Raw genomic sequence first — 21945 nt, forward strand, 5'->3', positions numbered from 1 at the left:
CGATCCATGGATATACGGTCTGGAAGTGTTCAGGTTTGGGCAATTATGATTAAAGCTGCTGTGAATTTTTTTGTACAAGTCTTTTGGAGGAACATGATATATTTCTCTTCAACAAATACCTCAGAGTTGAACTGCTGAGTCGTACGTAGGTGTGTGTTTACATTTATAAGAAGCCAAACCATTTTCCAAAGAGGTTCTTCCAACTCCCACCCCACCAGCAAACCCTCAGTAATGTTTGACATTTTCAGTCTTTTCAATCTTCATCATTCCAGCAAGAAAAATATTGTATCCTACTTGTTGTTTTTAATCAGTTTTATGATGCACAACTTAAATACATTGAAATGCAAAATATTTAAGCATATAATTTGGTGAATCTTGACAAATGTATAACTACCTTAGTAACCCCACCCCAAATGATGATGTAGAATATTTCCTACACTTTGGGGCTCTTTGCAGTTGATTGCTCCCCACTTCTGCACCAGGTACACACTAATCTTATTTCTACCTTCCTAGGTTCATTTTGCCTGAATTCCATTCATGGAGTTATACACCGTGGAATTCCTTTTGTGTGGCTTCTTTCAGTCAGCTAATTTTTTTTTGAGATTTATTCATATGTTTGTGTTTATTCATATTTGTTTCTTTTTTAGGGCTAAATGTTATTCCGTGTATGGATATATTACAGCTGGTTTATCCATTCACTTCAAGATGACATTTGACTTACGTTTAGTTTAGCCTTGTAAGACTAAATCTTGGGGCTGGGAAGGTGGCTCAGTGATAGAGTGCTTGCCTTGCATGCATGAGGCCCTGGGTTCAATTCCTCAGCACCACATAAGCAGAAAAAGATTAAGTGATGCTGTGGCTCAAGAGGAGACTGCTTGCCTTGAGCTGAAGAGCTGAGGGACAGCGTCCAGGGCCAGAGTTCAGGCCCCATGACAGACAAAAAAAAAAAAAAAAGACTAAATCTTCTGCAAATATTTTTTGCACTAGTATTTTTAGATATATATGCAAGTTTTTAATAAGTTTTTTTGATATATGTTTTTCTTTTTCTTTTTTCTTTTTTTTTGTCAATCATGGGCTTGAACTCTGGGCCTGGACGCTGTCCCTCAGCTCTTCAGCTCAAGGCTAGCACTCTACCACTTGAGCCACTGTGCACTTCTGGTTTTCTGGTGGTTTATTGGAGATAAGAGTCTCATGGACTTTCCTGCCCAGGCTGGTTTTGAACCACAATCCTCAGATCTCAGCCTTCTGAGTAGCTAGGATGACAGGTGTGAGCCACCGGCACCCGGCTCTATGTTTTTATTTCTCTTGAATAAATTTCCTAAGCCCTGGAATAGCAGAACTAAATGGCAGGTGTAGGTTTAACTTTTGTTTGCACCTATTTCAAAGTTGTTGTATAATCTTACAATCCGATTAGGAGTACTTGAGAGTTTCAGTTGCTCACATCCTTGCCAATAGTTGCCATGCTGAGATGTTTCTCCTCATTTTAGCTATGTCAGAGTGGGTGCAGTAGTTTTAGTTTGCATTTCCTAGATCACTGATGGTATTGGCTGTCTTCTCATGCTAACACATTTTCCTATGAAGTGCCTGTTTATGTGTGTCACTGATTTTTTGTGTTTGTTCATCTTCTTATGACTGAGTTATAAGAGAACTCTCTATATAAATTCCATTTATAAATTTTGTCCAATAGTATCTCCAAATGTGTAATACACAATTATTGTTTGTTTATTTATTTATATAATTTACTTAAGTGGATCTCTTAGTGAACAGATTTTAATTTTGTTGTATTTTGGTTGTGGGGGAAGGTGCTTGGGATCCAGCTCAGGGAAATGTGTTGCTAGGCAAGCACTTTGCCACTGACCAGACCCCTACCCCAAGCAGATTTTATTCTGATGAAATCCAATTGATCAATTTTTAATTTTTTTTGTCAGTCATGGGGCTCGAACTCATGACCTGGGCTCTATCCTTGAACTTTTTTGCTCAAGGCTAGTACTCTACTACCATGAGCCACAGCTCCACTTCTGGTCTTCAGGTGGTTAATTAGAGATAAGCGTCTCACGGACTTTCCTGCCCAGGCTGGCTTTGAACCATAATCCTCAGATCTCAGCCTCCTGAGTAGTTAGTATTACAGGTGTGAGCCACCAGCACGTAGCTAGTTTTTTTAACTTAGCTTGTGAGGATATAAACTGAAAAAAACATCCTATTTCCTTCTTTGTCTTCTATATCTGTGGTCCTCACATTTAAGGGGCATCAGAATTCCCTGGAGGAGCTTGGATAAAATGCGTATTCCTCTCCCTTTTTCTCCCAGCACAATCCATTCTGCGACTCTGCATGAACAGGTCCTGTCTGAATTGTATGGGCTTCTGGCTAGTTGCACCCCAACAGTGGTCCTTGCTGGGAAGCACTGCACAGACCTCCTACCACTTCACCACAAGCCTTACACTTTGAAGTGTAAGAAAGAAAACAAAGGGCTGGGTGTGGCTCATGCTCAAACCCCCATAACAAAAAAGAGAAGGACTGGGCAGGTAGAGGCAAAGAAAAAGGAATGACCCACATCTCTACAGTTCACGCAACCCCAGGATGTCTGCTCAGCCACCCCTGGGGTGGGGCTTTGGGAATGGCTAGCCTTTAGCAGCCCATCCCTGATGGAAAGTTCAGTGTGGTCAAACCATGTCTTTCAGCTTCCAATTCTTTCTCCTGTGGCTCTGTTTTGACAGGTGTATCCAGGGCTGGTGAAGTAGAAGCTGCCAGCTCAGCTCTGGCCCTGTGAAAGGAGCTGCAGGAAGGGCAGAAAGTTTGCCCAGAGCAGTCCTGCCCTGCAGGAGAGAGAACGAGGTTGCCAGGTGATTGAGAAGGCCGCCCTGGGGTTTTGAGAGGAACTCCAAGGCTGGGGTCCAGGTCTATCGCTTCCAGGAAGCCCCTTGCTCTCCTTAGGTGGCCCAACAATGACTTTAGGACTTTGCAAAATCTGTTGCAGAATAAAGCCACTCTCGTGGTGAAGTCTGTGCTTGTAATCCGGTGGCTGAAATTCCACCAGCCATCCCTTCTCAGTTTGGGTTTAGACTTTATTGCCTTGGCCCTGGCAAGTTCCAGGAAAGTAACCAAGCAGAGCAGGAGGAAGTGCTTTGTTGGAATGACGGGACAGAGGAACACAGCACACCAGGCCCAGTGGAATCAAGACCAATTCCATTCCCTTAGTTTTCTGAAGAAGAATCTCAAGATCCAAGAGGCCAGTGCTGGGTTTAGGGTTCCACAGGAAGCAGGGCCAGGCCTGCCTGGCCCTATCCAGGAAGCACGGCCTATCCAGGTCTGTGTCCCCTGAAGGACTCCATTCTGAAGCCCACACAGCCTTCACTCCAAGGATGCACAGCTCCATCTCGCAAGATCTTGGAACATGGTGATTCCAAGGCTTTGCTTCAGGCTGTATGGTACTCATTGCCTACTCCTAAGCCCCATGAACACTCTGGAATCTCAGCAGTATTTAAAAATACGCACATGCTCTGAGGGTTCTGTGATGGCCTGGACGGAGGGACTGGGGTGGAGAGAAACAAAAGGAAAGGAGCGGAGTCAGATCACCCCATGTCATCGCGCCGGCCTCCCATGGCGCAGGGAGTCATTTCGGAACAGGAGGGGCTTGTGCCCTGGCCACCGCTTATCTGTCAGAACACAAGTGTCCAGGTCGATTGGAGCTTAGCTGCTAGGTGATACCGCCATTACAATGGTGGTGTCTCCGGAGGGCTAGCCATTGACTTCTGTCCATGGTGAAGCCCTCCGTCTGAGTTTTCCTGGCTCCGAGTTTGAGGTCATTAAGGGTGGTGGGTGAGGCCCTAGCTTGATGGAGCTGTGTGGCCTTAGAAGAGGACCAGTCCCCGCCTGCCGCCCTGTAAGAGCATGCTGAGAAGGTGGCCATCCGCACACCAGGAGGAGCTGTCCCCGGGTGTTGGACTTCTGCGCCTTCAGAACTGTGGTAAATAAATGTCTCCTGCTCAGGCCACGTGGTTTGTGGTGTTTTATGATGCCAGTCTGAGCAGACCGAGACTCTGGCCAACAGGCCAGAGCATCTTCTCAGCAACCTCGTGGAAGAAAACAAGCACAGAACAGTTAAGCAACTTGTCCAGGGCTGAGTTATGGCTAACAACCTATGTCTGCAAATAGGGGAAGTCAATGAATCTCTCCAGCACTCACTTTCCATCAGTAGCGAGGATGGTAGCTGCTATAGTGAAAGTTGTAGGGAAGAATAGTGTTAGGAAAATGGAGGAGAAAGGAAGGAAACAGGCTGAGTGCGATCTTCCACGGGCTAGGACTGTTTATTGAGATAGAGTGGGAAGGAGCCCAGGCTTCCCGGGGGCTTGGAGCCTGTGTACAGGAGCTGGGTTCGATGTGGTCTGAGCCAGGAAGCAGAGGTGAATGGAAAAGCCATTAGGTCTAGGGAGTTGGGGGCTTTTCGGTTGGGCCCACGATGGAATGTTTAGGTGGATTGCCCTGCCCGCACATCAGGTATGTCCTCGAGTCCCGGGGATTTTGCCTGGTGTCTGTATGCACCTGGGACTACTAATAGGGTAGGGGTCGATCCTTCAAATAGGAGTTTCTATTTGTGAAGTATTAGGATGGTCTCCTATTGGAGGTGTTTGCGATTATGACTGTTCCATTGTTGTTGACATAATTCTATTTCCACAGCGCCCGCCAGGTTTCACTGACAGCTTGCGCCATCTCTCAGGCTGCTGGGTCTCTCATTGTATTGCTGTCTATACTCCCTCTCCGTCTTCCTCTCCCCCTCCTTCCGCTCCTCCCTCCCCCTCCCCCTTCTCTCTCTCTCTTTCTCTCTTTCTGTGGTTACAGCTTGTTGTAGCAGGGTCCCTTCCTGTCTTGGGGATTCACAATGGGATTTCTTGCCAAGGAACAAAGTTAGGAGCTTAAAAGCCAGGTCCCGTGGGGGTCAGTGTCCGTCTTCTGTTGATGAACCAGATGATGTGGGTCACGGGAGAGAACACAGGAGTCACTGAGAGCCGGAGAAATGAGAGAACAGCCAGTTCTCCAATCTATTGAGGTGTTTTGTTTTGCTTTGTTTTGTGTCAGTTGTGGAGCTTAAACTAAGGGCCTGCGTGCTGTCCCTGAGCTTTTATGCTCAAGGTTAGTGCTCTACCACTTGAGCCATAGCTCCACTTCTGGTTTTTAGTGGTTAATTGGAGTTAAGATCTCAGGGGCTTTCCTTCTCAGTCTGGCTTCAAACCAGGATCTTCAGATCTCAGCCTCCCGAGTGGCCAGGATTATAGGTGTGCGCCACCAGTGATTGGCTTGATTGAGTTTTTTGTTGTTGTTTGACCCATGTGACCGTTTCTCTCACGTTGTCCCCAAGCTCTTCCCTTAGAATGTGTCTGCTGCAATGTGACTCCAGGCTATCCCGTGGCCTTTACACTCAGACCTTTTCTTCATTCAGGGCCTGGTCCCTCACCCCAAGTTCCCTGCAAGTGTCCTTGTGGCCTCAAACTGAGCTGACTCTACTGGTGGGTCTTACCTGTGGTCCTTGTCAACACCTGAGCCTTACCTGCTAGACTTGCGTGCGCAGTCTCCATCCTCCTAGGCTTGGCCTGTTTTGTGCGCGGCTGTAGGTGTACAGCTAGCTTTCACCGCATCTCCTTTCCCCTCGGAGAGGTGACCAGGTGAGCTTTAGACCTCGCTCACCCCTGCGGTCTCCACAGCAGCTAAATCAGCCCCCCACCCTCTCAGATCCTCAGGGGACCTCAGGCCGCACAGATGGATGGGGAAGTGGCAAGGCCTTTCTGTGGTGACGCCGTTCAGCACCTCTTTCACTTTTTGATCTACCAAGCCTCCACCCTGAAATAAAGCAAGCAAGCCAGTGCTCAGGGCTTGCCCTGGGCCGGGTTTTACCAGTAGAAGACCTTCATAATCTTCTTAGAACAACAGATCCTGGCGATTTCTGGGGACTTGACCGACATCCTGTTCCTGAGAACAGGCCAGCGCCCCCGGGCACGCCTGGCCCGGTCTGTTCCATCTCTTTGTCTGAGACACGAAGGGGGAGAATCCTCCCGGGAACTGTGCTGGGGCACACAGTGCAGAGCTCGGTCCTGTGTGGTCCTGCCCTCAGACAGTCCCTGCTTCGGAGGCTCCTGCGGCTTACTGCAAACCACTGGGAAGTCCTGGCAGATCTCAGTGCTTCTAGATTGAAGGGCCCTAGGCTTAGGGACAAATGCCACTGTGAGACACTCGGGACGGGTGCCCTTCAAAAGTCAACGCCAATCCGAATCCTAATGGCAAATCAGGCAGAAAAGACAGGAAGACGCCCCTCTCCTAGAAACAGCTTTTTACTGGGTCGGTATTATTATGTGACATGATATCGTCGTACGTGGACAGGGCGTTACATGTTGTGGGCAGGGGCTCGTGCAAGCCAGTTGCACATGTAGGTCGCCGAGGATGTGACGTGAAGGCCTGGAGCAGGCCGAGGGCAGTGTTGGGAGCAGACAGCTCAGACGGGAACTCCTCTCTGACAGTGGGGCCGGAGGTGCGTGCAGGGTGCAGGGCAATGCCACAGGAGCCTCTCCTGGATGTCTGGACTCTTACTGCTTGGGTGGAGAGCACTCCAGCCATTCTGGGTGGCAGTGGGGCAGGGACTCTAGGGACAGGAGGACCTCTGGGTATAGGAGGCGAGAGCCACCTGGCGTCAGCTGATGTCCTCCTTCAGCCCGTTCCTCCCCGGCCCCCACAGAGGAGCGCGGCTGGGAACAGGGCGCGTCTGCCTCCGTGGAGCACAGCTCAGCTGTGCACAGAAACTCTTCATCCCCGCCTTAGCCTCCTATTGCCACATCTGCAGCCTTCCTGCAAGCTAGGGAGCACCTAGGCAGAATGTTCCAGAACCTTACAGTCTCCTCCTCATGCAGATGGAACTCCCGCTTGGACTCCTTCCCAGCTGCTTCTGAGATGCAGGGGCAACATTAGGCAAAGGATTTGGGGACATGGGGGGGAATCCAGCAGGCTTCTGAGGGGTGCCAGGCTCAGGGCCCCCAAAATGCCAGCCTGGGGGGAGCCACGCTGCCCTCAGGAACAGAGGCAGCTCTCTGAGAGCCCTGCGCCTCTGGCTGGTGCCGAGCTCACCTCCTCCCTACAGTGTGAACTGATGCCTTTCAAAAGTTGCCCTAGGTCTTTTCAAAGAGGGTGGGGAGGGCAGGAAACTTCTGGCCCCCGTGAGTGTAAAGTTACCAGAAAGATGGAGCGGGTCTGGCACTCAGAGAGAGACCCAAGGCCTGCGTCCTGAGGCAGCCAGCTCGCTAGTAGGCTCAGTCCCAGGGGAGGGGTATTCTGCCCTCTCCTCCTGCCCAGTCTGCCACCTTGGCCAGCGGGCCAACCGTGTGACTGTGAACATGCATGTGTGTGTGTATACGTGTGCATGTACATACATGTGTGTGCATGCATGCACGAGGGGAGGTTGCTCTCCTAGGGCAGAGTTACTGGGGGCCCAAAGCAGCAAGTCAGCCCTGCATCACAGTCAAAGCATCACGAGTGTCTGTGGATGGTGAGGCTTTGTGTTCCCATCCCCCCCCCCCGGGTCCCCTGCTGTGTGGCAGTGTCCGGGCCAGGGACCCTTCTGGGTAGGGGCTCTATCTTCCAGGTGGGCCTGGGGGTCCAGGCTGGCCAGGGGGACCCTGGATGCCTGGTTCACCCTTCAGCCCCATGGCCCCCCGCTGACCTGGAGACCCTGTTTTCCCTGCAATCCCTGGTTTTCCCTGAGGTCCCAAGGGCCCAGGAGACCCCGGGGGCCCCTCTGGCCCGGGAGCTCCCACATCCCCTTTGGGGCCTGGCTGTCCTCTGGGTCCTCCAACGCCAAAGCTACCCTTTGAGCCTTTGAGGCCCGGGAAGCCTCGTGGGCCGACTGGTCCCCGTTCCCCCACGGGTCCAGGCTCCCCAGGCTGCCCTTGGGGACCCTGAGGTCCCGGGGGGCCTAAGTTGCCAGGGTCTCCTTTGGGTCCTCTGCCGCCAGGGGGCCCTTTGGCACCCACGTCGCCTTTGAGTCCTCTCGGTCCTGGAGGGCCAGGGGCACCTAGGATGGAGAGAAGAGGGCACAGGTCACGCAAGGTTTCATCAAGATAGCGGGTACAGAGACAACGGCACGGGATAGAAGGCCGCACAGGCTGTCACCCCTGGCATTCGGGCGGATCCCTTAGCTGTTGGTGAAGGAGGGTGGGAAGAGCAGGTGTGTGCAGTGCAATCGCACACCGGAGCGCGCATCAGGTTCGAGCACTGCCAACTCCTGGTCTCTGACTCCCAGGCCAACCCCAGGCAGGGGGTCCAGCTGCACGGCCATCTGTCCTACGCTGGAGGCTGTCTGACCTTCTGCTGTGGCCCCTACGGCACCCCAGTGACCCTCAGGCATCTGGGTACAGTCAGAGAACGAGTAAGACAAAGCCAGGCAAGTGAGTCAGCAGCAGGCACTCCCACAGTGAGTCACGCCCAGAGAAAGGGAGATTCCTCCAGGAAGCCCGCCCTGACTGCTTAAGCCTCCTCTCTGAGGTCTGGGGGTACTCCTCTCTAAAGAGAAATAGAGAAATCACGGTGCAGTGGAAGCCAACACTAGGTTTCTGTCTTCTGGGGCCAGAGGCTGTGGTCTCGGGAGGGTGAGACCAGGTGTGTGAGGGGATGAGAGGTCTCCAGGCTGCACAGGGCCTCTTCTCCTGGTTGAAGGGACCTGCGTGTCCCCGTCCCCAGCGGTTCCCTCTGTGTCTCCTCGGACTGCTTCCATGTGGAACACTGACAGTGAATACCTTCGTCTCTATGACCTCAACTTGAAACTCGAGCCTGACGGCCCCGGCAGAGCCCATGACAACCTTCCAGGGTTTCCCCGCCACTCCCTGCCACGCTATGTGGCCCTGGTTGGCGTGCCAGCAGAGAGGCTGCGTGCCAGCCCGTGGATGGGCCGTGGGCGGGGGCGATGGTGGCATCTCCAGGAAGCCAGGAGGCGGGACCTGCCCCCAGGCCCCCAGTGAGCCCCTCCTGGCACCGCAGCCCCCACACACAGACCCGGGCTGGTGGTGTGCGCAGCAGCCTGGGCCTCCCCAGCCTGGCGGCCTCGCCGGGAACTGGCAAAGCCACTCCGGGCTCCTGGGCCAGCTGCGAGCCCGAGAGGCCGAGGAGAGCCAGTCAGCAGAGGAGATGCCATTCGAGGCTATTCTGGGGGAGGAACACCCCTGGGCAGGTCCCTCATCCTTCAGAACTCAATTCTAGAACTCTCGGTGGAGAGCCGCACTGAGCACCCACGGGCCTGTGATGCTCCATGCTTGGTACTCTGTTCCCCTGTGTGCCCTCCTCCTCCTTGGCTGGCCGGGGACTCTGTCCCACCCCTGTCCTTGCTCCTTCTAGATGCTTCTTTGGGCTCTCTTCCTACCTGCCCTGGAGATGGGAAGTCCCCTGGGGCCTGCCCCCAGCTCCCCGGTTCTTGGGTTGTCTGCTCTGGACCTCCGGCAGAAGCAGCCCCGGTCCCCATCCCCTGCCTAAGAAATCTCAGAGATGGGGACACCCTGTCCCTCCCCCCAGCCAGCAGGGGATACCTTCTTTGCAGGACCACCTCTCCTGCTTGACCTGGAGAAGCACACTGCTGGGAGGGTTTTTGGGGGTGGGGCAGGGGTTCAGGCCAGCAGCTAAGGAGAAAAAATGGAGACGGAGGCCACTCGCCCACCCTCCTCCCGTCCCTCGGCCCTCCTCCCAGGGCAGTTCCAGCGCAGGGCGGTGTCTTTCCCTGGATGGGAAGTACCGCGTGCCCACGTGTGCCTGGTGGCCACACAGGCAGATGCCTGGATCACGTGATCCGCCTCACTGCCCCGTGTAAGTGGAGGCAGGACCCTGGGGAGAAGGCCACCTCTCCCACCCACGGCCGCTGCTGCTAGTCACCATCGATGGGAGCACAGAGGCAGCAGGGGGGAGGGGGGGAGCGCAGCGCCGCCCGCACGGCTTGCCTGCCGCACGGCTTGCCTGCCTCTCCCCGGCTTGCTCCCCGGCTCTCACAGGTGCCCGTTCTGCGGCCTGGCCTCCCTGGCTGCCTGTGTCTGGGCTGGGGCCTGGAGCCTGCACCATATCAGCTCGCCTAGCCAGCCCCGCTGCCGTCAGTGCCTGACTTCTTCTCCTCTCTACTGCACGGCAGGGCTGGGCAGGAAGGGCCTGGAGAGCAGTTAACGCCCACCCATGGTGTCAATTGAGCCGGCTGTGCCCTAGTAGGTTGTCATTCTTTTATTTTGGTGTTAGTACTAGAGCTTAAACTCAGGGCCTGGGTGCTATTGAGCTTTCTTTTGTTTGTTTGTTTACAGTTAGCATTCTACCACATGAACCACAGCTCTACTCTGGCCTTTTTGTTTGTTTGGGTTTTTTTAAATTTTTGTTTGTTTGTTTTTGCGAGTCCTGGGCCTTGAACTCAGGGCCTGGGCACTGACCCTGAGCTTCTTTTGCTCAAGGCTAGCACTCTACCACTTGAGCCACAGTGCCACTTCTAGCTTTTTCTGTGTATGTGGTACTGGGGAATCAAACCCAGGGCTTTCTGCATGCAAGCGCTCTACCACTAAGTCAACTTCCCAACCCTGTTTGAAGGTTGTTTTGGTGGTTAATTGGAGATAAGAGCCTCACAGACTTTCTTACTTGGGCTGGCTTTACGCCTTAGTCCTCAGATCTCAGCCTCCTGAGTAGCTAGGGTTGTAGGTGTGAGCCATTAGTGACAGGCTAGGTTGTTATTCTTATTTTGTAGATGACAAGCCACAGTGCAGAAGATGACACCTGGTCCAAGACAACTAACCTGCCGGTCCGGATTCCAGGCCAGCAGCTCTGAGAAGCAGACTCCCTCCCATCCCTGCTGCCCTTGACAGCCTGTGACTGGGACTACTGCACTCAGCCTTCAGGGCTAAGGCTGCAGTGGTCTGGTACTGCCTGAAAGCGGGGGACACCCTGAGGCCCTCTTCTAAAGATGCTGAGGGGTCCCTAAAGACTAGGAAGGTCCAGGTAGGATGACACACACCTGTTATCTCGCTACTCAGTTGGCAGAGGCAGAAAGATCAAAAGTTTAAAGCCAGCCTGGGCTACATAGCAAGACACTGTCTCAAAAAAGCCCACCCGTGGTGGAAGGCTTGCCTAGCACGCGCAAGGCCCTGGCCGCACCCCTGGCAGGACAACAGGCAGAAGAGAAGGTAGGGGCTCCTTCCTCGATGAGCATGGCTATCACCAGGCCCTGGTCTGCGTGAAGACAAAGCCGACAGGCCGCCGCTCACACGGGGAAGGAAGGTGTTGAAGCCGCTCCGAGGGTAGGGATCAGGGTCGAAGGAGGGGGCTTGCCTCCACTCTGCGGGAAGGCTTCTTAGGGCGGGGGTGAGGTGAGGAGAGCCCTGGAGACACCCTGGTAGCTCAGGAAAACATCGGCTATAATTAGCTGCCCGGGCCCATTTGGGCCCAGCCACAGCTGACGGCGTGTCTGAGGTTCGTGGGTGGTCAGCTCTGTGGTCTTGGCTTGGGGTGGGAAGGAGAACAGGACGGCCTGAAGCGGCTGTGTTCTCAGGACAACTGCCCATGAGCAGGGCGGCCACGGGCAAGGGGGCCCCCGCGAGCCGCCCCTCGCTAGAGAAAACCAGGAAACTACGTGGGCAGAAGGAAGTAGAGATGAAGGGGTGTCTCTAAGGTAAGGAACCCAAGGCAATGCATCTGCCTGGACAATGGAGGCGCAGGGTGGAGCAGCCGTAGCTGGGGTGTCACGTAGAGTGGGTGGGCTCACGTGCCTCCTGTCCCAGGCCACTATTGGCCTGGCCGAGGAGTCTCAGTCCTGGCTGTGGTCCCTTGAGAAGAACTGGAAACATGCAAGCACGCAAAGAGGCGCCAGGGCACTTGATCTACTGCCTTAGGCAAACTAACCTCCCCAAAGAGCAACCAGAACGGTTCGGGAAATGCCAGATCAGCTTTCTAGGAGCTCTAGAGAGACAGCAAGGGTGGAGCCCCAGGGAGAAGAGGCTCACGGGAGACAGCCTGCCATTCTCGGCTGTTTGTCCTCTCTAAGCACTTGTGGGATGGTAATCCGTCTGGGCAGAGACTGAGAAGCCAAACAAATGATGGCAGATTTTCGGCTGGGACACCTAGAAGAGGTCTTGGCAGCTGCACTGGGCTGGAGAGACCAGGGATCATGATTCCTCTTCACCTGCGCACCTGGCTCCTCTGCCTAGCCACAGGGGGCCCTGCCCTCCTCAATAGGTCATAGGTCATCTCTTGAATCCTGGAGCTGGAGGTGGGGGCTTGTGGAACAAGTTTCCAAGCCAGATCCTTCTCACTCTTCTGCCCACCCTGGGCTTTTAGCCTATGCTTATACTTCCGTTTATTCACTGATTGAGCACAGGCCCTCAGGACCAGCCAGGAGTCAGGGGTCACACACCTGCTGGGTATTTGTGAGTAGGATCAGGAGCCCCGGCCATCAGGCAATTTGGCTTTGTGAGAATCCCCTGTGCTAAGGTGCCTAACTTCAGCTTAGAAGAACAGGTTCACTTCGCCACCACTGCTGATGCTCACAAGGGCTCCATGGAGCCCTATACGAGGCAGGCGTTGAAAGTGGCCACGTGCTCGGCTCTAAGTCACTCAACTAATGAGTTGCGACAGCTCCTGGCTCTAATTTCCCAAGTACGGTTTCAGCATGACACTGCCTAACACAGACACAGAAATCATCCTACAGAGAAGTAAGAGAGAAATATGCTAGCAGAGGCACAAAGCACTTAGAGGCACCACGGGCTTTCTGTTGGATAAGTAGAGGCTTTGAATTAGAGCTGGGAGGTCTCAGAGAGGAGCTGGTTCTACCCATTCATTTACAGATGACAGAGCCGAGGCTGGAGAGACAGGTGAAGCTGTCCAAAGCTCCACAGCAGATTAGACACCTGCCTCTTTTCCTTCCATCAGCCTTGGCACCTCTTCATCACCCTGGCTACTGCCACCCTGTTCCTTTAGTCCAGCCAGGAGCTCTGCCGGAGAGGCTTCACAGGCAGCTCAGTGTCAGGGCACCAGCATGTATCTGAGGAATAGCCGAGGGATGATCAGGCCTCTACACGGCTGTGAGGAGCACTGTGCCCTTGAAATGTCCTTTCAGCCAAAGATTTTACATATGGCCACTTTGACAACCAGGGGAAATGTTGGCCAAGAGACACCATTTTGAATTGCACCCAAAGGACCACACAGATACAGGTTTGGGTGAAATCAGGTAGGAAAGCTTCAGTTGCTGTGGAAATACTCAGTACCTGGCTTTGTGGCAAAAAAGTAAAATTGAGCAACAAGCAAACAAGATCGCTTCACACACCACCAATTAAAGCAAGGAATAAGAAAAAAAAGCCCTGGCGCCAGTAGAAACATGGTTGAACCATGTTTGAGCTCATAGTTCAGGCAGCTATTGACAGGGCCTTACGCTGTTCTACTCTGCCGGGCGAAGACGGTAGCTAATGTAAAGCTCCAAGACTCTGCTCCTGTCGTGTTTACAGTGTTTCCTCTCCATGCTCTGTCCCATGCCTCATACCAACACATGACCTAGGCAGAAGCCATGCAGGGGTTGTTAGGCCCCGAATGTCCCAATTCAGCTCTCTTCTACGGCCTGTGCAGAAGACAGATGGTCGTGGAGGTGATGTGGGTTACTGTAAGCCAAACCATGTGGGGACTCCAACTGCAGCTGTTGCTTAATTATTTGAAGAAGTAAAGCACCCACTGTTTCCTGGTATAGAGCTATGAGTTTGGCAAATTACCTTTACGTCCATACCTGTCATATAAGACCACCAGAAGCAGTGTGCTTCCAGCTGGCAAGGTTGGCATATAGAATCTACATGCTACCTCAGGAGAGCAGCGATTCTCTAGCTGTGTACCATCACTCAGTATGTGGGGACCAAGCCTGTCCCTTCTCCATTCCACAAGGTACCACACCGGTCCATTATGTAGAAGACATTGTACCAAACGGAGCTATGGAAGAAGGACTAGCAAGGCCTCCAGATTTATTGAGTCTATGCTATTAGCATATCCGAGGGTGAGAAATAAGTCTGGTGGAAATGCAGAGGCCTCCCCTCTGAAATCTATAGAGGTTCGCTGTATGGTTTTACTAAAATTTCCCTTCTAGAGGAAATAATAAGTTGTTTCATCTGGATACTCCTAGAAAACTAAAAGAACAAAAAAGAAGTGCAATGCCTAGTGAGCGTCTTTGGATTTCAGAGGGACACATTCATGCTTTACTCGCTGTGTTACTCCAGCTGACTTACCACGGACCTGAAGAGCTGCTATGTAGGGAGAAGGCGGTGTAACAGGTCCAGTCTGCTGAGCAGGCTGTCCTGCCACGTGTGCCAAATCATGCAATGGTACTTGAGATGCCAAGGGACAGGCAGGCTGCTCGGGAACTGCAGCAGAGTCCCTTGGGAGTTTGGAGCAATTCCCTGCTTTTCTCTGCAAATAACTATTCTCGGAAGATCACAGTTCTTGGTCTGCTCTTGGGCTCATAGATCCATTTAGCCACAGGCCATTCTTTTACCACTTAATCTGAGCCACCTTTTGCCTATCAAGGGATGGACCTGGTGTCACAGCGATACTCCATCACCAAATGGAAGTGGTGGGTATATGATTAGACCTAAGCAGGTCCTGGAGGCACAGTAAGTTGCAGGAAGAAATGGCTCAGATGCACAGGGTCCCCACTCTTGCCAGCCAGGACGGCCTACATTGTTTCAGCCTACACCTATAGCCTCATAGAGAGTTTTCTGATTGGGAAGAGAACAGTTGAGCTTGATTTACAGATGGTTCTGAATGACCTGCAGACACTACCACCCAATAACCCCTTTCTGGGACATCCTTGAAGGACAGCAGGGAAGGAAAATTCTCCCAGTGGATAGATCTTTGTTCCTTTTTGAGAAAAGGAGAAATGGCTGGATTTGGGATTATCCATTGATTCGTGGGTGTGGATGATGGTTAGGTTGGTTGGTCAGGGACTTGAAAGGAACATGATTAGATAATTGGTGTCAAGAACATTTGTGGAAGAGGTTTGTGAATAGGTTCCTCTGCATGGGAAAGGTTGTGAAGTTATTTGTGCTTCATATGAATGCCCAGCAAAGAGTGACCTCAGCAGAGGAATTCTCTGGTAATCCAGTGGACAGAGCAACTGGTTCTATGGATAGCAGTCAGCCCCTTTCTTCAGCCACTCTGTCCGTGCCCAGGGGCCCTTGAACAAAGTGTCCGTGGGGGCAAGGACGGAGGTTCTGCATCGGATCAGAACCATGGAATTCCACTCACTAGACCAGCATGGCTATCATAACCATTGCTCCCGTCAGTTCTGCCAGTAACAGAGATCAGTTCCGCAGGGCACCCTTTCCTAGGCTTATCAGCCATTCACTTTGAAGGTTGGCATTGACCGGCTGTCATCATGTAAGGATCAGTGTTTTCTTCTTACTGGGGTAGAGACTTTGGATGTGGCTTTGCCTTCTCTCTAGGAAATCTATCAAAATTACAATCCATGTACATACACAATGCTTTATCTTATCTGTCAACTTCTGACCAAGGATTTCCACACACACACACACACACACACACACACACACACACACACACACACACACACACACACACACACACACACACACACACACACACACACACACACACACACACACACACACACACACACACACACACACACACACACACACACACACACACACACACACACACACACACACGGAGTTTGGAAATTCACTACCTGAATGGAATTCACTACCTGAACCAGGTGGAAATGCTAGAATGGCCTTTAGGAGACTGTTAGAGCAATAGCCAGACAGGTTTGGATTTGGTTCTCCAGGTGGCTGCATGAGCTCTGATCAGTATCTAGTATATGGTCATAGTTTTCCTTTAGCCAGAATTTTCTGGTTCAGGAATCAAAAGGAGATAACGGGGTGATGTCAGTTACTATTTTATCGAATGATCCACACACCAGAGTTTTTGTATTTTTTTTTCTTTCTGTTCTTGCTGGTGTTGTGCTGGGTTTTCTAAGTTCTAACGGGAGGAAGGCTTCCAGGAGAAGACAGGACAATGATCTAATTGAACAGGAAATGGAGATTGCCACTTGGCTACTTTGTGCTCCTCATGACTCTGAGTCAACAGGAAAAAAAAGGGGGGATTAATTACTGTGTTGGCTTGGGTGAGTGATCCTAACTACCAAAGACACAGCGTACTGCTCTTTGCCAATGCAGGCAAGGAAGGGTGAGTGTGTCTGCAGTGACGGAGAGTGCTTAGGGGGCTTCTTAGAATTGCTATGCCCCATTATGAAGGCCAAGGGAAACCTTCAGCAACTCATTCCAGGCATGAACAATAATGACCCCGAACCTTTAAAAAGGAAGATTTTTTTCAACCATCCTAACAGGTAAACAACTATAACACCCCGGTGCTCACTGAGGTCAAAGGATATTTGGAATGAATAGTAGGAGGAGGTAAATATGAATTATTACTGCTAGTGCCACAGAGCAAAGACTGCAATGGCCAACAGCATTTCCTCCTTACTTTTATGAATACATCTCTGTGTGTAATTCAACAAAAAGGCTTTGTTTCTCCTCTTATTTCCTTATCATGTGTCCCTGAAAACATAAGATTTATTGACTTGAATCCTAGTGTTTCAGGGTTGGAAAGAGAAGAGTGGAAAAAAATCACTTGAAGCCGGTCAGTCTTTGTGGTTTTGGTTGTATGCAGGACAGTTGTGCCATGTTAGGTAGAAGTATGATCTTGTTGTTTAGTGTTATTTAGAGATGGAGTATGGTGATCTAAGGAGATGTGTGCAGATGCCAAGCTGAGAAGAGGTAGACTTTCGATGGTTAATTTTATGTGCGAGTTTTATTGGTGTGTGGGATGATATTTGGCCAGATACTTGGTCAAACAGTCTGGCTGTTTGTGGGAGTCACTTTTTGATGAGTGTGATATTTAAATTGACAGCCTAAATAAAGGAGATCACCTTTCCTAATATGAACAAGCCTCATTAAAGCATTTAAAGGCTTGAATTTTTAAAAAGGGACCCTCCTTTCAGTAAGAGAATCCTGCCTGCTTGCTATCCTGAGACAGCTCCTCAGCAAATAGATTTGCTGTTTTTTATAATCACGTGAGCTGATTCCATTCTTTATAATATCTATCTATCTATCTTCCTATCTATCTACTTATCTATCTATCTACCTACACACTATTGGTTTTGCTCTCTGACAGATGCAGGATCACAGAGAGGCTAGGAGGAGAGGGCATACCAGAGGGACAGATAAGGTTGGATGAGCAAATGAGAGCCTGAATAAGGAAGGGGTGGAAAGGGAGAAAGGGAGAGTAGGCAGTTTCTAGGTCTTCCTATTTCTCTCTGTGGACCCAGTTAAACCAACCCTTGTGTTCAAGCCCCGATTTGTAGGACAGGCCATGACACCTTGCCAAGGTGTTTCTTAAGGATGTCTGTTGTCCTGTTATGGGATTATGTTAGACACACAGGAGCTGTGTGTCTGATAAGATTCCACAAGGACCCGGGGGTTTGGTGGCAATCCTGCCAGCTCCGCCTCTTACCTCGAAGGATGGTGACGTTGCGGAGAATTTCTCCGTGCTGCGTGTCCACGGCCTTCATCTCCTCCACAATCATGGAGAGGTTGCGGACGTTGAAATCCAGCCGGGCACTGAGCAGGCTGAAGTGCTCTCGGAGCAGGTCGGTGGTACCCAGCATGAGGGAGACGGACTTGTTCAGGTAGTAGAGCTCCTCGGCGTGCGTGTGGAAGCCCAGCGTGCAGGAGAGCCGCACGTCGTCCAGGTACTTGAGCATGCTGTGCACGTGGTTGTCCGTGGCATTGATGTTGGTGAAGATGGTGCCAATCTCGATCTCGTGAGAGGCCATGCGTCCTTCCAGGGACTCAAACCTCTCCACGGTACGGTTCTGGGCATAGCGGGTATGGTACTGCAGGTCATGCATGTTCTCCTCGTGGTCGTCCAGGGAGGATGAGACGTTGTCCAGCTGCAGCTGCAAGCCCATGACCTGCAGCACCAGGTCGTGCATGCTCTCGGCATTCTGGCTGATGCGTTGGGAGGAGGCCCCCAGGGTGGCCTGGATGCTCTTGACCGCTTCTCCGGTCTTGGCAGAGGTGGCGCGCAGGCCGCCAAAGAGACGAGTATAATTCTGCCAGTCGGTGACCATCTTCTGGAGGGTCAGGGTCTCCTCGTCCGTCTTCCGCTGGATTCCATGGATCCACTCCGCTGTCTGGCCCACGGTGTAGTTGATCTGGTGGACGGCGGCTTTGGCATCATAGCACTCCTGAGTGAGGTCCTTCAGAGAGAGGTCTAGGCCCGTGGTGGTGGCCTGCCAGCCCCTCACCTGGGCCAGGAAGAGCCCCAGAGACTGATTGACTTGGTGGATAGAGAAGGAGCAGCCACCCGTCTCTTGGGAGATCTGACTGCTGGTGGTGGAGAGCAGTTCATGGGCCCGCGAGGTCTGGTCTAGCTGCACTTCCTGAGCCAGCAGCAGCTTCTGAAGCCCCTCCAGCTCTTCCTGTAGCTTCTTAATCTCTTGGCCCAACTGCCCAGCCTCGTGGCAGACAGAACAGTTGTTCAGAACTTTAGGGTCTTCAGGGGAAAAAAAAAAGGGGGACATTTTGCGTTGCTGAATGAAGAACCGTGGGCTAATGGCACTATTTAAATTAAACATTTCACGGTAAGGCTCCTTGCCCTGATTTCGTTCCTAAATCCTACTATGAAATCCTTGGAAAAGCCCTGCTGTCTTTATTCATTTCCTTTTCCTTTTTTTTTTTTTGTCAGTGGTGGGGCCTGAACTCTGGGCCTGGGCGCTGTCCCTCAGCTCTTCAGCTCAAGGCTAGCACTCTACCACTTGAGCCACAGCACCACTTCCTCTTTTTTTTTTTTTTCTTTTTTAACTAAACGTCTTTGGGATCTGACCTGCAGTAGCCTTGTCTCCACCCCACCCCTGTACCTCAAGGACAGCTCCGAGGAACATGTCACAGAGAAAAATGGCTGTCACTCGGCCATGAAGTGGTACACTGGGACTTTGCGTTTGCAAAGCAGACCGCTTGAAAACCCTCTGTCCTTTCAATTGGTTCTCTCTTAGAATGTTCCTGCTTGGGGCTGGGGAATAGAGAGCATCATGACTTGTGTTAGGAGAATCTTCACCACTTTTGAGGGTAGGAGCACATCATGGGCCTCGAACCCAAAGACGCCTCAGTGTCAGGTGGTGATGAGTGTGTTGGGGGTTAGCCTGTCTGGCGGCTTTGGAAAGTCTTCAAAAATCACTTGAGCTGGGCACTAGTGGCTCATGCTTGTCATCCTAGCTATTCAAGAGGCTGCGATCTGACTGCAGTTCAAAGCCAGTTCGGGCAGAAAAGTAGGGAGACTCTTATTTCCAAGTAATCATCAACAAGCCCAAAAATGGGGCCACAGCTCAAGAGGTAAAGCACCAGCCTAGAGAAAAAAATAAATCAAGGGAGAGCACAAAGCCCCGAGTTCAAGCCCCAGTACCAATACACAAAAAAGTCATCACTTGACATTCATGGGAATCTTTAGGGAATGGATTCTGTAGACTATGTCTAGATTTATGTCTGGCACGGAATCCTCTGCCCTGGGCCAACGGGACGAACGATGCTTGCCTGGAAAGGGAAGGAAGCCGAGTGGGGACCACCCAGTCCTGTGCCTAGAAAGTGAGTAAAACAGGTCCTGCTCTGGGCGCCGCTGTGTGGGGCCTGCCCGATTCTGAGGGATACCAGCCTTTTATCAGTACACAGAGCATGCTTACCCAGCCCTTGAAGATTTTCCTGCATCGATGTAAGCTTCTTGTCATAAATGGACTGGGCCAAGGAGATGTCTTCTGAGAGAGAGTCTACTTTCCTGAAAACTGGAGGGAAACAGGAGAATCTAGGGCATGGTCTTGGTTCAGAAGCAGTGGTCATTTGTTTGGAAGATATTTTTTATCAGATTTCATGCAAACCCAAACCATTCATTTACTCTTAAGAGGAGGCCACTTCCCAGTGGTCCTAAACGCAGATGCGCCTAACGCCAGTCTGACACATGTCATGTCTGATGACAAGACCAAATCAGGAAAATTCACAAAACATATTAAAAAAAGAAGAAAACTATCCTTAAAACAAACCATCCAGGGATTGCTGCTCTTTATATCTTTCAGTTATGTTAACATCGACAGTATCTATATCCTGTATCTACACGGATATATACTTTTGCAGAAAGTATATACTTTTGTAGAAAATAAAAGCAAAATTGGGATGTTCTAACTATCTCAGCTTGTTTTCTTTCGCTTGGCTTTGCTTTTTTTGTATTGTGTCATGTGCATTTTCACATCAAGGCTTACCTCTCTTTTAAAATCATTACTTTCAGTGTCTTCATCCCTATACAATAATACTCCGATGACATACAAATCTCTTCTTTGGGGGGAACACTTAAGCACCTCCTCTTCTGAGTTCATAAATGAAATCTGATATGTAAATGCAAATAATACTTGATCTAGAACTAATCCTTTGTTTAGGATGCTTGTATGTATATGATTTTTTTTCCTCTTAGGATAAATTGTGAGAAATAGTGCTAAGGACATCAATAGTTTTGAAGTCCTTGGTACAAAGGTATGCTTCTGAAAAGCTTATACCACTTCGTACCTCTTGTCAGCAAACAATCTTGTTAGCCAAGAGCTAGAGTGTATTTTAGCAGCAGGGGCCTGGGTCCGGCCGTGGCAGGATGGGTAGTTGAACTAAGCATGTGCAGGCTGCTCCCTAAAGATTCTCTGGAATGCAAATTTAGGGGATGGATTTAGCACGGCTGACAGAGCCAAGTAACACGGGTGTTCAACCCAGATTGTTGTAAAGTCATTGGGTGACTTTGGGCAAATTAGTTAACCCTTCTGGAGCTCGATTTGTTAATCTATCAATCATTTATTAAATGAAAATGTGAAGTTAGGTGACATCTGAGGTTCTGATCAGCTCCAAATTGCTATTACTTCCAGTTAGTTGGGATCTCTGGGCTCTAGCTGACCTTGTTTCAGAGCAGTTAAGAGGTTTACTTAATAACAGTAACATCGTGGGAGCACTTGGGAATATTCAGCCCCATGCTGGTATAAGGGTCTCCCTCTTTACAGTTTACAAGAGGCACTATTTCCCTGGAGCCTCCTCTCAGTCAAGAATCCACCTATCCGGTTGGAGACTAGAAGCAGAGACAAAAGACTTCCAGGTTTATTTTCATAACATTTCATAAGGTTTACTTTCCAGGCAGCAGGTAATGGCCATGTGATTCACCCCATTCATTGTGTATGGCAAACTATATAGTGTTTGGTCAGCAATTTTCCTTATGTTTTAGATCTGCTTTCAAGCCAAGTATATTGGTTTACTGAATATCCTCGGTGAGGGATAGAGCCCGCTCCCCTCCTCGGTGCTCAATCTCAGGGCTGCCATCCAGGGTCAGGGGCCCCCAAGACCCTGCATTGCCTCTGCCTACCCCATGCCTCCTCTGTCTTCTGTGGTAGGCTAGAGCAAGCAGAACTACAGTACTGGACTTTCAAAGTCAGAGGCAAAGAGTAGAATGGGATAACCATGGCACACCATACATTTTCAAAGGGAATTGTTTTTATTAGCCCACCTTTTGTGAGCATCCAGAAGGGAGAACTTTCCTGGACTTGGCCATATGTCTCACCCGGATCAACAGCCACACTCTCAGAAACCAGATGCCCATAGTTCACGTGTTTGGGGTCTGGGAGTTTACAGCTGAATGAATACTGGACGATCTGGATGCAGGTATGCTCCCAGCCTCATTTTGAGAAACACTCACCTAGGCTGTGGAAGGGGCTTAGGGTCGCCTGATGCTGTGACCTCAACCTTGACTACCTAGGGCATCACTGGGACAGCTGAAAGACATGGGTTTGGTTCATTACCTGGGATGGGGCCCAGGCACCTGCAGTTT

The 21945-nt window shown here is 50.9% G+C and overlaps 1 protein-coding gene across 1 annotated transcript in view; it reads right to left on the reverse strand.

Annotated features, from left to right (window-relative positions):
- Positions 1-6319: 6319 nt before the first annotated feature.
- Positions 6320-21945, reverse strand: part of Scara3 (scavenger receptor class A member 3) — a 28517-nt gene continuing 12891 nt past the window's right edge. Inside the window, exons 4-6 of the mRNA XM_042697795.1 lie at positions 19781-19879; positions 17557-18600; positions 6320-8050 (exon numbers count right to left, since the gene is read on the reverse strand). Coding sequence (XP_042553729.1) covers positions 7611-8050; positions 17557-18600; positions 19781-19879 — 1583 coding nt within the window. The 3' untranslated portion in view covers positions 6320-7610. The remainder of the gene's footprint in view (positions 8051-17556; positions 18601-19780; positions 19880-21945) is intronic.

This window comes from Dipodomys spectabilis, unplaced genomic scaffold, assembly GCF_019054845.1.
Source record: "Dipodomys spectabilis isolate Male_0828 unplaced genomic scaffold, ASM1905484v1 ptg000229l, whole genome shotgun sequence".
Lineage (NCBI taxonomy): Eukaryota > Metazoa > Chordata > Mammalia > Rodentia > Heteromyidae > Dipodomys > Dipodomys spectabilis.